Genomic DNA, 16,760 nt, shown 5'->3' on the forward strand with positions numbered 1-16,760 from the left:
GGTTACCTGTCCAAACGTCTCTCCCCTTATGAACCATCTCGGAGTCTAAGACCGTCTGGAGAGGCCCTGCTCTCAATCCCGCCCTCTTCGCTGACATGATTGGCAGGGATGAGAGACAGGGCCTTCCTTCTCGGTAGTGGAAAGGATGGGAAGAGAAGAGAAAAAGGAAGGAAGGGCAAGAGAAAAGAAGACAAAGGAAGGGAAGGAAGGAAGGGGAAGAGAAAATAAGGCAAAGAGAAATATGGGAAGAGAAGAGAAAAAGGAAGGAAGGACAAGAGAAAAGAAGACAAAGGAAGGGAAGGGAAGGAAGGAAGGGGAAGAGAAAATAAGGCAAAGGAAAATATGGGACGAGAAGAGAAAAAGGAAGGAAGGGCAAGAGAAAAGAAGACAAAGGAAGGGAAGGAAGGAAGGGGAAGAGAAAATAAGGCAAAGGAAAATATGGGAAGAGAAGAGAAAAAGGAAGGGAGGACAAGAGAAAAGAAGACAAAGGAAGGGAAGGGAAGGAAGGAAGGGGAAGAGAAAATAAGGCAAAGGAAAATATGGGAAGAGAAGAGAAAAAGGAAGGAAGGGCAAGAGAAAAGAAGGGAAGGGAAGGTAAAGCAAGGAAAGAAGGAAGGAAGGGCAAGGGAAAAGAGGGCAAAGGGATGGAAGGGAAGAGAAAAAGGGAAGTAAAGAATGGCAAGAGAAAATAATAATAATGATGATGATGATGATGAATCTTTATTTATATCCTGCTTTTCTCCCTCACTGGACCCAAAGAGGCTTACGACATATTAAACTCACATAAACAACAATCAGAGTACATCAATAATATAATATAATAGGATAAACAGATTAATAAAAACAATTATAGTTTGCATTCAAGTTCATAAGGCATCAAATGAGACATATATTGTACTCTACTCCAGTCCATAACATATGATAGGCAAAGGAAGGGAAGGCAAGCGAAGAGCAAGAAAAAGCAAGGAAAGAAGGCAAGAGAAAAGAAGGCAAAGGAAGGGGAGAGAAGAGAAAAAGGAAGGAAGGGCAAGAGAAAAGAAGGAAAAGGAAGGGAAGTGAAGGGAAGAAAAAAAGGAAAGAAGGGCAAGAGAAAAGGCAAAGGGGAGAAAAGGGAGGGAAGAGAAAAAGGAAGGAATGAAGGGCAAGAGAAAAGGCAAAGGAAGGGACAAGAAGACAAGGATAGAAGGAAAGAAGGAAGAAAGGGGAAGGAAGGGCTAGAAAAAAGAAAGCAAAGGAAGGGAAGGTTAGAAGGCAGACCGTATTTTAGTTCTTGCGAACCACTGGTAGTCCGTGGACCACTGGTTGAGAGCCACTGTCTGAAAGGGAAGGGGCTAACTCTGGATCCCTCCCATAACGGCCATTTACAATATTCAAGCTGACCAGTCCTGACTAAAGAGGAAAACAGAGGATGTGTCTGTAGGGGCACAACGTTCACAAACTGGACATTTAAACCAAGGTGGAAATGGAGCTGGAAACTAAGACCAGAGGAACAAGTGATGGAATCACATATGGTTTATTTCTTTTCAGACGAGGTGACAAGACAATCATATTTAACTCTCTGAATGTCAGGATGCAAAAAGATCAGCATTCTCCAAGCTGTTCTTTTCACACCTGACTACAACAAATCGGATAAAGAAGACCATTTGGCTGGGAAGGCTGATTTATGACAGGGTCTGGTCTTCAGACGTGGGAAAGGACAAAAGGAAAGGGAGGTGTGAATGGAGAAGAAGAGACGTGAAGGGAGGAGGGAAGCAACCACCCAATATACTGAGGGGAAAGAGCGGAAGACGGGCAGTAGAAGCTTTGCGGCCATTTTGGCAAGGCGGATTCAATAAAGTTTTCCATAGCTACAAGCTGTGTGAGCCTATCTTTGTCTCCTACACCTTCCAGGAACTGACACTGAAGCAGTGGTCCTCAACCTGTGGGTCCCCGGGTGTTTTGGCCTACAACTCCCAGAAATCCCAGCCAGTTTACCAGCTGTTAGGATTTAGGGGAGTTGAAGGCCAAAACATCTGTGGACCCACAGGTTGAGAACCACTGCTCTGAAGGATTGTCACACAGAGCTTGCTTTCTGCTGCTCCAGAGAACAGACCTCCAACTTACAGGTTCAAATGACAAGAACGGGACTCCACCAAATCTGACGCAGAACTTCTCAAAGGGTCCTGTTTGAAATCAGACATTTACCCACAATGGCTGTTTTTTACCCGGTATGTGTTCTCTGGTGCTGGTTAAGGGCTGAACTCTGAGTAAAACATTTTCCACATTCATGGCATTTATATGGCTTCTCTCCTGTGTGGAGTCTTTTGTGGCTCATCAAGTTTGAACTGTAAGCAAAACATTTCCCACACTCCTGGCATTGGTATGGCTTCTCTCCTGTGTGGAGTCTTTTGTGGCTCATCAAGTTTGAACTGTCAGCAAAACATTTCCCACACTCCTGGCATTTGTATGGCTTCTCTCCTGTGTGGAGTCTTTTGTGCCTCACCAAGTCTGAATGGGAAACAGAACATTTCCCACACTCCTCACATTTGTATGGCTTCTCCCTGGTGTGGACTCTTTTGTGGCTCATCAAGTTTGAACTGTCAGCAAAACATTTCCCACACTCCTGGCATTTGTATGGCTTTTCTCCTGTGTGGAGTCTTTTGTGGCCCACCAAGGTTGAACTGCAAACAAAACATTTCCCACACTCCTGGCATTTGTATGGCTTTTCTCCTGTGTGGAGTCTTTTGTGGCTCACCAAGGTTGAACTGCAAGCAAAACATTTCCCACACTCCTGGCACTGGTATGGCTTCTCTCCTGTGTGGAGTCTTTTGTGCCTCACCAAGGCTGAACTGAAAGCAAAACATTTCCCACACTCCTGGCACTGGTATGGCTTCTCTCCTGTGTGGAGTCTTTTGTGCCTCACCAAGGCTGAACTGAAAGCAAAACATTTCCCACACTCCTGGCATTTGTATGGCTTCTCCCTGGTGTGGACTCTTTTGTGGCTCAACAAGGCTGAACTTTCAGCAAAACATTTCCCACACTCCTGACATTGGTGTGGCTTCTCTCCTGTGTGGAGTCTTTTGAGCCTCACCAAGGCTGAACTGGAAGCAAAACACTTCCCACACTCTTGGCATCTGTATTGTTCCTGACCTGTGTGAAATTCCTTGTGTTTCACCACACATTTTGCAGATACTTTCCCTTTAAGATGGCTTTTCCCAACATCAAGTGTCTTGTGAAGGACAAGTGCCACATTTTGGGTAAAACATTGCCCACATACAATGCATTTGTTGGGCCTTTCTCTGGCAGAACCTCCATCTTCTCTGTGGGCTTGCTGGTGTCGATGAAGGCACCCGTTGTGTCCAAAATGCTTCCTGTATTTGGTGCATACATGGCTCTTCTCCCCGTTATCTACTGTGAAGAAGAAGAACATAAAAAATCATTCCTCAGTGTGCGTCATAAAGACTCAAAGGAAGTGGGATAAGGAGTGGATTGAAATGATCCTTAAGACAACATAAACATGGAGGAAAAGAAGATATACACGTTGTCCTTTCCCCTCCCCTTGTTCAGTGAAGATGGACCCTGGTTGTCTGCCTGGAGCCTCTAAGAGAGAGATGAGTAACATACGCTCCAGAGGCTCCCTGTTGCTCAGCCCAGCCCGGTTGTTTATTCCGTCTCCTTCTCTCTGGGGAATGGATGCCTTTTCCCTTCACATCCAAATGCTTGCCTTTTTCTCTAGCTTTAGACTTTACCCATTTCACCATCCTTCTCTCCTTTTTATTTCTCTCCCCCAATCCCAGTTCTCTTTTCCCATGCTCCCTGAAGGTTGGATTTTTCCGCTCCAACGTACAAGATCCCATACCTAATTTCAGAGAACAGCAGAGTCTCGCTTATCCAACATAAACTGACCAGGAGAACACTGGATAAGTGAAAATGTTGGATAATGAGGGATTAAGGAAAAGCCTATTAAAGGTCAAATTGCATTATGATTTTACAAATTAAGCACCAAAACATCATGTTTTACAACAAATCAACAGAAAAAGCAGTTCAATACACGGTAACATGATGGAGAAATCACTGTATTTACGAATTTAGCACCAAAACATCGCAATGTATTGAAAGCATTGACTACAAACAATATTTATTACTAAAAACTTGACTATAAATATAGAATTGCATAAAACAACACTGTTGGAAGTTAAATCCATAAAAAGTTCAGTCTTGTGAAGATTTTTTAAAATCTGTGACCCTTGCCTGCTTTTCCAACTATTGCCATTTCTCCGCTGACAAGTCTCGCCATCTTTGCGGCATCTTTATGTCCATCCCCGTAGCTTCTTCTTGTTGCTTGATGTGTGTCATTGCGGTTTCTAGAGCCCAAACCCTATCCTTGTGTGAGATCCTGAGAGGCCTAACAACTTATTCCATTTCTTCTATCCTTGCCGAGAATAGCTTCCTGCAATAGTTCCTTTTGAGCTCTTCCAAAACGCCCTGATCCATCGGTTGGCATATGACGGTTACATTCGGTGGCAGAAACATCGCCTTCATGTCCCCCTCTTGAAGCTCCTCTGCATCAGGGTGTGTTGGGGCATTGTCTAGCAACAAAACCGCTTTCCTGGGCAGGTAAATTTCCTTCAAAAATTCCTCCGTGGAAGGAACAAGTTCCTTAGGGCTGGGCTGTAGCAGTAATAAGATCTACCAACCGAAAGGTGGCCAGTTCGAAGCCCGGTCGGGGGTGAGCGCTCGACCTCAAGCCCAGCTCACTGTTTACCTGAGCAGTTCGAAAAGAGTTTATAAGCTGTAAATAGAGAAATGAGGCAACGCAAATTGCGGGGGAGGTATTTTAAAACACCATAAAGAACAAGACCAGAAATGCGGTGACCAAGAGGAAGGTGGAAGGAGGAAGTTCTGATGGCTCTTCGTCATAGAGAATGAAGCAACAGCACCCCCATGACTGAATCTGAGCAGAACATCAGCCTCCAAGGCACCCAAAAACTGGACTTCCAGACCACATACCTCCTTCTGTTTGTCTTATTCTGTTCTGTCCAAACGGTAGTGAATGTTTGCCGTGTATGTGTATTGTGATCCGCCCTGAGTCTCCTTGGGGAGATAGAGCGGAATATAAATAACGGATAATAATAATAATAATAATAATAATAATAATAATAATAATAATAATAATGATAATAATAATTAGTCTTTGAACATTTCACTGGTGGGGGACATGGAAAGAGCCTCCTCGAAGACTGAGTAAATCCAGTCGGGCGTCCCCTGGGCAACGTTTCTTGTAAACGGCTGATCTTTCCAATCCAAAAGCATTGCATTGCTTTTAAACATTTTTTTAAACATTTTAAATGTGTTTTATCTCTCCACAAATGGATGAACACTAAAGGTCTTTATCAAGACCATTGCTGACAATTATGTCTATTAATATAGAAGGTTTGTCACTTGCTAAGGAAGAGCTATTAGCCAAAATGTCCGAGGACATCTCGTGTGACATTTTATGTATACAGGAAACACACAGAGACATCACAATGAGAAGACCAAAAATTCTCGGAATGCAACTGGCAGTGGAACGACCTCACAGACAATATGGTAGTGCCATTTTTGTACGATCTGGTATAGCAATATCTGCAACCTCTCTCACAGAAGTGAACAACATTGAAATCCTATCTGTGGAACTGGATAGTTGCAGTGTATCTTCACTCTACAAACCTGGGGCTGATTTCTATTTTACGCCCCCAACCAATTGTCACAATCATGAAGCCCATTTTATTGTGGGAGATTTCAATAGCCATAATTGTGTCTGGGGCTATGACGAAGATGATAGAAATGGTGAAGCAGTTCTAACATGGGCCGATAATAGTAGAATGAGCCTCCTTCATGAGAGTAAATTACCACCATCATGTAATAGCGGCCGATGGAAGCGTGGTTATAACCCTGATCTGATTTTTGTAATTGAAAGCATAATCCACCAATGCATTAAAAGGGTATTAAACCTGATACCTAATACTCAGCACAGACCAATATGCTGCGTAATATATGCAGCTGTAAGACCAAAGTGTCCCATTCCGCAGAAGATATAACTTCAATAAAGCTAACTGGTCAAAGTTTACAGAGACCTTGGAAGCAGCTATTTCTGATATAGAACCTTCTATAGAAAATTATGACCTGTTTGTAGAAGCTGTGAAAAGATTTTCGAGGCTCTCAATCCCTAGAGGCTGTCACACAAGCTACCTACCAGGCCTAAATGAAGAATCACTAAATCAGCTACAGGAATATCTCAGACTCTTTCAAGAGAATCCATACAGTGATGGGACTATAGCAGCAGGCCAAAAACTATCTACAGCCATAGCTAATGCTAAGAAAGACCGCTGGATAGAGCTGCTTGAGAACCTTGACATGTCCAAGAGTTGCCAAAAAGCCTGGCAATTGCTGAGACGCTTGGATAGTGACCCTCTGGTCAACCATGGACATGCAAACTTAACACCAGACCAGATAGCTCACCAGCTAATTCAGAATGGGAAAACCAACCGCAGCAGAGTAAAGATGAAAATCAACAGGGTGCCAGAACGTGAAACCCACCAGTTGTCTTCTCCTCTAAACCTGAAAGAACTCAAAGAAGCCATCAAGCGATGTAAGACTGGTAAAGCACCTGGCCTAGATGACCTGATGATGGAGCAAATCAAACACTTGGGCCCCAAAGCTGAAAACTGGCTTTTGAAATTCTACAATCAGTGCCTGGCACACAAACAGATTCCCAGAGCATGGAGGAAAACTAAGATCATTGCCATCTTAAAACCTGGTAAAGATGCCTCCAATGCCAGGAACTATCGACCAATCTCCCTCTTATGTCATCTATATAAAGTCTATGAGAGGATGCTATTAAATCGACTAGGACCTGTTATCGAACCAAAGCTTATTGCACAACAAGCAGGTTTCAGACCAGGGAAAAACTGTACAGGTCAAATTCTTCATCTGACTGAACATATCGAGGAAGGCTATGAGAAAGGCTGCATCACGGGAACAGTTTTTGTGGACCTTACGGCAGCCTATGACACGGTGCAACATAGAAAAATGCTGCATAAAGTCTACCATATCACCCGGGACTTTGACTTTACAAAAACTGTCCAGAACCTCCTGGAAAACTGCAGCTTCTATGTGGAGTTTCAGGGCCAGAAAAGCAGATGGAGGAGGCAAAAGAATGGTTTACCCCAAGGAAGCGTTCTTGCACCAACCTTATTTAATATCTTCACGAACGATCAGCCACAACCACCACTCACAAAGAGCTTTATATATGCTGATGACCTTGGCCTTACAACACAAGCAAAAGATTTTGAAACAGTTGAAAACCAGCTCACTAATGCCTTGAAAGATCTCTCCAGCTACTACAAGGAGAACCACCTGAAGCCGAACCCTGCCAAGACACAAGTGTGTGCTTTCCACCTACGTAACCGTGAAGCCAACAGGAAACTGAAAGTTACTTGGGAAGGCCAAGAGCTCGAACACTGTTTTCATCCTAAATACCTTGGTGTCACCTTAGACCGAACACTAACATATAGGAAACACCGCATGAACACCAAGCACAAAGTAGCTGCACGCAACAACATCCTGCGGAAACTGACTGGCAGCTCATGGGGAGCAGACCCACAAGTAATAAGAACATCAGCCTTGGCCTTGTCTTTCTCACCGGCTGAGTCTGCCTGTCCTGTCTGGCACAAGTCTGCCCATGCAAAGCAGGTGGACATAGCACTGAATGAAACATGTAGAATCATCACGGGATGCCTTAAACCTACACCTGTTGATAAACTCTACAAGTTAGCTGGCATTGCCCCTCCTGACGTGCAACGGGAAGTTGCTGCTAACTGCGAGAGAAAAAAGGTTGAACATTGTGAAGGCCACCCACTGCATGACTATCACCCTCCTCCCACCAGACTCAAATCAAGGAAGGGCTTCATGAGAACCACCACTCCCTCCTCTTGATGTTCCTCCAGCAGCAACAAGGGTGTCCCTCTGGGCAGCTAAACCTGGCAATTCTAACTGGATGGCCCCCCACGAGGGTCTTCCTTCCTTCAGGGCAAACCAAGAATGGGCAACTTGGAAGTCCCTGAACAGACTCAGAAGCGGAGTGGGCAGATCCAAAGGGAACCTGGCAAGATGGCACTACCTGGAGGAATCTTCCACCTTGTGTGACTGTGGAGCAGAACAAACAACTCCTCATATGTATGCTTGCCCACAATGCCCTGCCTCATGCACGGAGGAGGAGCTGTTTAAAGCTACGGACAATGCAGTTGCTGTTGCCCGCTTTTGGTCCAAAACTATTTAGCTGTTTGTGATTCCTCTATTTTACCACTTTTAAACTTATTTATTATGCAATGCTTTTGACACAAAATAAATAAATTTCACTGGTCATCAACAAACTTTTTTGATTGTAGTATTTTACAGGAAGAGCATTTTTTGAAACTGTTTTAAAGGCTCTTGGATTTTTGGGCTTCCCAATCATTGCGAGGCCCATTTTGTGGATTTCTGTAGCACTGCTGCCTGCTAACATTGTCAGCCTTTCTTTACTACGCTTATAGCCAGGGGCTGCTGCTTCAGTTCTGGCTGCAAGACTCCTACTTGGTAACATTTTGCAATTAAACATCTGATCGCCTGTTAGGCTTTGAGTTTCAACAAAGTCTTGTACGTTTTTCTTGAATGCCTCTATTTCTTGATCATTTGATGACAGCTTCTCACCACAAACACTTAACCGACTGATTCCATAACGCTTCTTCCACCTGTCGAGCCAACCAATGCTTGCTGTAAAATCTGGTTCCCCTTCATTAAATTCCTTTCAAAAACACGACTTTTGCTGTAAAATAGGCCCGGAAATAGGCACGCCTTTGTCTCTGGACTACACAAACCAAACATACAAAGCTTCACTAACTTTTTCATAGTCAAACCTTTTCATCATTTTCCTCTTTCAGCACACCATTGGTAACTTTGGAGGTACACCATTCTTCCATCTCCAGTCGATTCCTTTTCCAGTCTCCTACTCTTACCTGTTGGACATATTAGTCGTCGGCTACTTTCTGTATTGTTCCTCCTTTGTCCAGTCTCTTGATTGCCTCAAGTTTCTGTTCCATGGATAAAACAAACTTCTTTCTCTTCGTAGCCATTCTCGTGCAGAAGAAAGGGCATGCACAGATCAGTGGCGGAAAGGGTCTGCCACTTGTTTGGGAGCGTGGCTGCACTTGTATTGTTTTTGGGCGTGTTGTTGTTTTTCTGGGCAGCAACACGCTGTTTGTTATTCTATGTGTAGAAACTATGGGTTCCCACAGGGGTCCTGGTGGGAGGGAAATGTAAACAGCACAAGAGCATTATTGAAGAAGAGGCCATAGCTCAAAGGGAGGGCCCCTGCTGCACTTCACTTCCTGGTATCGCTCGTGAACAGAGTCAAGAAAATAGGATGACAACCATTGTGTCTGAAAATCTGGAGAGCTGCCACTGGGTCAGAGTACATGATACAGGCCAGACAGACAAAGTTTGTCATTCTGGGAGGGGTGAGACGCAGCCGGTGCAGGTCGGACGCTGTCTGCGCTGACTACGTCTCACCCCTCCTGGCAGGCGACTAGTGCGCAGAGAGACGTGTTGCTGCCGAGAGAAACAGCTGTGGATCCCGGCGGGAGGCAGACTGCATTGGATGATACAGAACGTTGGATGAGCTAAGGTTGGATAAGCAAGACTCTACCGTATTGCAGAGATTCTTACCCTTTTACCACCAACTGCCAAATGGGACTTTTACAGTTTTTGGAAGTTGGCTGTAAATATGAGTTGCAAAGGGATAGATTTGCCTGACAAAGCTGTGAATGTGCAAAACCGTGACTGTAAAGAAAAAGTGGAGAACAATGATGAAGGCAGAGAAGGACCAAAAAAGGGATGTCTGTAGGACTCGGCCAGATAGAGTGGCATCCACGTAACATCCCACGTGAGAGAGAAGAGACTGCCTCCACACCATCCCAGTCTGGGAGGAAGGACAAGACTGGACCAGAGGAAAGAGCTGCTGATCCATCTGTTGTGACTCAACCCCACGCTGCTCAAGCCTGCAGTCCTCAATGAGAAACAGTGAGATAGTTTCAGAATAGGCTGAGGGAATCCCTCCCCCTTGTCTCCTGATTGACAGTTGGGATGTATCTACTCTTCTCTCTGTGTTTCTTTCTCTCATTCTGATTGGTTTGTAGAATGGTGCATGCTTTTGCTTCAGATTTCTGACTTATATCTCAGTGTGTACTTTGTGTATTAAGACCTCTCTCTGCTTGTGTGTCAGGAGAGATGTGGGGCTTGGAGTTTTTCCCTTTCTTTTAAACCCGAGAAGAGATGGAAATAGAGAGTAGCTCAGACCCAGTCCTTTACTATTAAGAAATGTAGTTATTAATTTTTTTGTAATTTTAAAGACTGAACTCTGCAGCTTTGCTTCCAAAGTTCTTGATTTTTTACAGCTACATCATTTCATGCTCTGCTTGTTGTGACCTGGATGCTCAACTATAAGTATCCTGTTGGTAATTATAGGTGGTCTGCTTTTTGTGGGGTAATTTTCCCCAACAAAATCCTGATGCCGCAGAAACAGAGACTTCTTGGAAATACCATTCTGTCGACTGTCCCTTTGTTCAGCTCTGATTCCAATACCTGTCTAATTCTGCACACCTTTTATCCGGAAGCTGCAACCTCTTCACATACAAGAATTTAGGAAAGTGGCTGCGGATAATTTGGGATTTTCTAACATTTAGGATGAAATAAATATACAGAGTGTTTCAAAAAGATGCACTCAATTGGAAAGAGCTAGATTTCTGCAGATGTGAAACTACCATGAGTGACACTCTTACCACTTGAAGGAGAGGGGCAGAGTTTGACGGCTGCTCTATGCCTCTCCCTGTGCACAAAAACCTCAGGCCCCAATCATTCACAAGCACAGAACACAGAACACATGATATTAAATGTCACAATCTTGCGAATGAATGAGGCTGGGGGCTGTTTGTGTGCTGGGAGAAGCAGCGTAGAGAGAGAGCTGAGCCTTCAGACACGCAAAGGTTATCCTGCCTGGTTAGGAGGAAAAACAAGGTTGAATATCACACCGATCGTAAGATGTATAGCTGCCTCTGCGTATCTGAAGCTAGGGGAAGTTTGGGATTTTTTTTCATGATCCGTTCTCCGGCCCCTCTCTCCAGCCAATCTGCTTCCTCCCTCTATTTTCTTCTCACATAAACACTCAGAGAGATTGAGAGAGATTGAGAGAGAGAGAGAGAGAGAGAGAGAGAGAGAGAGAGAGAGAGAGAGAGAGAGAGAGAGACTGACTGATTTTGCCTTGACTCCAGTTATGGAAATCTTCCCACTTGAGTCTGAATTGGTGCTTATTATTATTATTATTATTTACTCTTATGTCATATATTTCTAACACAAGCCCTGCCTTGCGGACCCTCAGTGACTGTGACGATTTAGGCTAATACTGCCTTTTGAAACAGAAATCCCCATCAGTGAGGGAGCCTTACCGAGAGAGTCCACAATCCCATTCATCTCCTCCATGATCTGCTTGTGCAAGGCTTTCTGGTCCGGATTCAGGAGAACCCACTCCTCCAGGGAGAAATCCACAGCCACGTCCTCAAAGGCGATTGGGCCCTGGCGGAAGAAGAAAAGATTCCCTCCTCACGTGAGAGATATCAAGAAAAATGATGACAAGAAATAATTTAAAGTAAACTTACATTCCTGCTGGTTGCTTGAAAGGGAAAGGGCGAAGGCCTCCATGCCACAAAGGTAAGCTTTGTAGAGACGACGGGTTGGTCACAGGTAAGAACCATTTCTTAATTGATATATAGAATCAGAAATGGAATCAGGGTATGTTCCCCCTTTTATTGTGATGCCCACAACTGGACACAGTGTAATTTCAGGTGAGGTCTCCCCAAAGCAGAAAGAAGGTCGCCATGACTTCCCTGAATCTAGACACAATATTCCTTGGGATGCAGCCCAAAATCCCATTGTCTTTTCAGCTGCTGCATCACATTGTTGGCTCATGTTCCACTTGCAGTCCTCTAACACTCCAAGATCCCATCATATGAATGATTGTCAAGTCAGGTGTTGCCCCTCCTGTACCTGTGCATGGCATTTTTCTCCTGCCTAAGTGTACTACTCTACATATATTCTTGTTGACATTAATTGGGTTAGTTTTGGCCCAGCTCTCTAACATGTTCAGGCCATTTTGAATTGTGATCCTATCTTCTAGACTGTCAGCTATGCTTGCTAATTTTTTGTCATCTGAAAATAAGATACGCATGTTGAGCAGTACTGGGCCCACTCCACCCGTTGTCACTCAAACCATTACAAATCCACTGAACAGGAGTATTATCCAGCCCACTTTTTACTAGTTGTTTATAAAACCAGGAGAGGCCTTTCCAAAGGTCTTACTGAAAGCAAGATGTGCTACACCCACGGCATTTCCTTCATCTACCAAGCTTGGAACTCTACTGAAAAACAGATTAGTCTGGCATGACTTGTTTTGGAGAAACCCATCTTGCCCTTCAGTGATTACAGCATTTTTTCTAAGTGATTCCAGATGGCCTTCTTCATGATCTGCTACTTATGCTTATGCTGTTTAGTCGTTTACATTCTTTGGTGATCCTCCCCTTTCCATTTCATGTACATGTCCCTTTTAAATCTTAGCTCCGTTGAAAGTTCTTTGAACATCCATTCTGGTTTCTTTAGTTTTCTCTTCATTTTTTCCCCTCCTTGTAATTGTGCCTTCAGTATTTCACTTCTAAGGAAACACCTTAAATCTTGTCTGTTTAAACAGATATTTGGCCATTAATCCTGGAACCAAAGGCACCCCGGCAGGCCCCGTCCTCCTCTCCCAGGAATCCTCCTGCTTACCTGACTCAGTCCCACTCCATCGCAAAGGGGGAGAAACGGCTGAGGATTCGGCCACAGCATCATTCCAGACCCTGGAGAGAGAGCAAGGGGTGGAAAGCTGGTCACAGAAACAGGCCTCAGAGGTGACCATTGCAGTCCTATAAAGAGACCGATGAGGAAACGGCCCTAAGAACACAGGCGCATTCAACAGCCCAAGAAGATCTACAATGTGAGGGTTTAGGACTTTATCTCACAAGCAGTGCTGTGAATATGTTGGAATGAAACTAGTACTGGGCTTGGTAGTTCAATTGACTAAAGTGATTCTTTGCTGTTTGTCTTCCAGCTCAGTTTCAGGGCTCAGCTCAGCTTAGGGTCCCACCTGGGAAGATACTGAAGGGCTACCTAAAATAACCCAATGCCTACATATAAGAAAAACAACAACAACAAAACAACAACAATAATTTTATTTCTTATTTGCCTGTCCTTGCAGTTTGTGGCGGGTTACAACACAATTTTAAAAATACGAACATTGCCAAAATTGAACAAAGATGCATATTAGGGCTCTGACTTTGGCTCAAAACTTCCCCCGTTGTAATGGTCACATGGTTTTAATTGTTTTAATTTGATTTGGATACCAGATTTTATTTTTATTTTATGTTTGGTTTTTTTTTTTTGCATGTTGTATTATATGTGGCATTTAATTCTGCCATTGTGTAAGACTGCTCTGGGTCCCCCTTGGGGAGAAGATCAGTATATAAATTAAATAATAAATAAATATTTCTATAAAAGATCCACATTAAAACTACATTTCTATAAAATACTTATCAAAGTTATTATTATGGGCCTGGAAGAGCACAGAGTGTTCCAGAAGGAGTTTGGGAAAAGTTCAGAAATATCACAGACCTCTAGACCTTTTTGGAAAGAATAACTCTGAGATGGCAACCTAGTTTGGAACCAATGCCCCCCTCCCCCTCCCATCATTGTCTATGTTCTATCTTGAGCAGAGCATCAACCAAGCTGACGGTAGAGATGGAGGGGCAGAGCAGGTGGGGAAAGAGGCCGAGGGAGCAGGGCCTTGCTCATCCCCCACATCGGTCCCATCTCGGAAGAAAGGCAGGGTGTACGTTTAACCTGTCCATCAGTCCCCAGGTTAGTGAAACCCAGAGGGAATGCTCTCACCTGTCCTTCCTGCTCCTTGTCCTCGGCCCGACTCAGTAGGAAGCCTTCCGCCAGGGCCACCGCCTGGGAACAGGTCTCTGCCCCACACTCTCGGACCCAGCTCCCCATCTCTGGGGGCAGGATGCTCAGGAACTGCTCCAGGGTCACCAGGTCCAGCACCTCGGCCTTGGTGTGCTGCTCTGGCTTCAGCCACTGGCGGCACAGATCGTGGAGACGACTGCAAACCCCTCTGGGTCCTTCACCCTCTTGGTAGGAGGACTGCCTGAAGCGCTGGCGCTGTGTGTCCGAGCTGTCAAGGTCCACACTCAGGGACTCATGTCTGGTTCTTTCCCAGGATTCCCCACTGCCCCCAGGTCCTGCTTCAGGCCCACGTGAGTTGGGTCTCTCCATGCTGGAACCACTCTGGTGAAGAACCCAACCGTATCCAAGATGTTTTTCCTCCTCTTCTTTCTTTCAAGGGAAAGAAATCCCTCCACAGGCTCTACTCCGAGATTCTCAGCCCAAAATCACATTTCCTCTGTGAAAGAAAGGCAGAAAGGTTGTGGGACCAGGCTTTTGAGCAATAACAGCAGATATGACAACTATATGATCCAAGGTATAATGACAGACCCGGTTTGGACTTGAAATGTATATTTATAAAGGTTTGAATGTAATTTAATTTAAATGGAATTTTGAAATGTGATTGTAGTTGTTTGATATATTTGTTTCATATTGTAAGCAGAACCAACTGCTACAGACAAAAAACAAGCCAGCTGGGAAGCTGCATCAATTTCTTCTGAAAGATTTTACAATTGATGAAGAAATTAAAAAACCTATGATTCAGTGGGTGAAAAGTCTAGGCTGAGCAATAAGTCCACGAGAATGGGAAGAGCTCTGGTAAAAATGACTAAAATTTACAAGGAGTCACACAATTAAATAAAATTTCAACAAAATGATACATAGATGGTACATAACTCCAGAAAAACTCTCAAATACAGACACACATATGATATGTTGGGACTAACGAATTCTGAATAAAAATCCACACAGACATGGAAACTATTCTAGAGTACAAAATCCCATTAAAACCATAACTTTTTCTACTGGGAAACATCAAGAAAGACTCTTTCTTTATATGACAACAGAAGCAAGAACTGAATACGCAAAACTATGAAAACAACAAGACATGCCAACACCAGAAAACTGGATTACAAAAGGTTTTGAAATGGCCAAATAGGACAAACTAACTTTAGCTGTACAACAAACAAATACACAGAAACTTCCAAGAAGAATGGAAGCCATTCATTGAATTCACAAAGCAAAGGAAGATGGCCACAGAAGGATCTGTTGACTAAAATATTATTAATAGTATACAGTTACATTTTGTACTATTTCTGAACTCTTTATTCAAGAGACTTTGAATAATTGACCTATCAGCACTCTTTGATTAGAACACAAAAGGTTGCGAGCCTTGTTAATTAGGTATTTTAGAGTGACAACATATATATTAATACATATTTGTGTAGTGTTTAAATAAAAGAAGATAACAACGTAACATAGTGAATTCTTACCCACACAATCCTAATTTACTAACTAATGGAACTGATATTTTAGATCTATATGGCAGTCGTTATGATATGAAATACATGCAAAGAACTGGAAAAGGCGGCGGGAAGGAGAGTGGATAGCGTGGGAAGGCAAAGTCCTGAGGACAAGAGTGCATTCGTTTCTGTCGCAGAGGACATTTGGATCTTCCAAAACTTTAGACACTGTCTATAATACTATAGGTTATTAGTATTGGGTTAAAGAGATCGATGTAAAAGCTATAACAAAGACAAGGCTTCTCTTCCCCCCTCCACCCCCTTCCTTTTCCTCATGATACAGAAGACATTGATATAGTTCTTTTAAAAAATATAGACACCCCTTGTTATACAGCAGACGCATAATATTCAATATTCAAAACAATTCTACAATACATTTTTGCATCCACTGTTATTTTCACCCATATATATATATATATATATATATATATATATATATATATATATTATAATATATATATTATCCCATACCACCGTGTGTCCCCCGTCCCCCCCAAGCAATTTCTTTGATACCTCATCTGCCCCAAATTTCGTTTCCTCTTGTGGAGGTCATTCTCCATCCCTCCATCTCAGGCCAGGAAGGAAGGAGTGAGAGATGGAGGCGGGACACACAAATAAAGTTGTTGCTGAGGTGTTCCTGCGGGTATCTTTGTAGATCTTAGGAAACTATTTCTTGATTTAAGGCATTGACATGCTGGCTGATATCCAAAGAGGGGATGGGCCAGAGATGTCACTGCCTTGGTCCTTTCATTACAGGCTGCTACTTCCCCACAGATGTCAGATGGTGCCATAATCATAATAATAATAATAATAAATACCATTTCATTTCTAGACTGCCCTCTCTCCCCAGAGGGACTCAACAGTATCATTTCTCCCGTGGTGTGGGGCGCAGACATCCTGTGACGGTGCGGCATGTCTCATGAAGAGCCACGTCCACTGTTTGAACGTGGTGAGATGTCTTCCCCACTGGGCCTGTGAATTCAGCAGCAGAGGAGCCAAGCGCCTGTCTTTCCAGGGCCTGGTTGGGATCCCCAGGTTGTGCCAGTCAGCTTTGGTACCATGTGATTTCTACCACCCACTTTTGGCTTGAGAGTCAAGCAGGGCTTCTTGTTGATTGCTGTCTTGTATATTGTTCCTGTTTTGTATGGGATC

At 43.7% G+C, this 16,760-nt stretch overlaps 3 protein-coding genes across 6 annotated transcripts in view; 1 reads left to right on the plus strand and 2 right to left on the minus strand.

The window, feature by feature from the left end:
- The window catches only part of LOC134296825 (zinc finger protein 239-like), a 143,874-nt gene that overhangs the window by 91,580 nt on the left and 35,534 nt on the right, over window positions 1–16,760 (plus strand). The window lies entirely within an intron of this gene.
- On the minus strand, window positions 699–13,347 carry LOC134296853 (zinc finger protein 501-like). The gene is made up of 2 exons (XM_062972821.1): window positions 11,499–13,347; window positions 699–3,390 (listed from the first exon to the last, which is right to left on the minus strand). The coding sequence occupies exons 1-2, from the start codon at window positions 11,530–11,532 to the stop codon at window positions 2,201–2,203; spliced, it is 1,224 nt and encodes a 407-aa protein (XP_062828891.1). The 5' UTR covers window positions 11,533–13,347; the 3' UTR covers window positions 699–2,200.
- Window positions 13,843–16,553, minus strand: LOC134296868 (zinc finger protein 24-like). Its single transcript, XM_062972871.1, has 2 exons — window positions 16,427–16,553; window positions 13,843–14,545 (listed from the first exon to the last, which is right to left on the minus strand). The coding sequence occupies exon 2, from the start codon at window positions 14,416–14,418 to the stop codon at window positions 13,858–13,860; it is 561 nt and encodes a 186-aa protein (XP_062828941.1). The 5' UTR covers window positions 14,419–14,545; window positions 16,427–16,553; the 3' UTR covers window positions 13,843–13,857.

This window comes from Anolis carolinensis, chromosome 2 (genome assembly GCF_035594765.1).
Source record: "Anolis carolinensis isolate JA03-04 chromosome 2, rAnoCar3.1.pri, whole genome shotgun sequence".
NCBI lineage: Eukaryota > Metazoa > Chordata > Lepidosauria > Squamata > Dactyloidae > Anolis > Anolis carolinensis.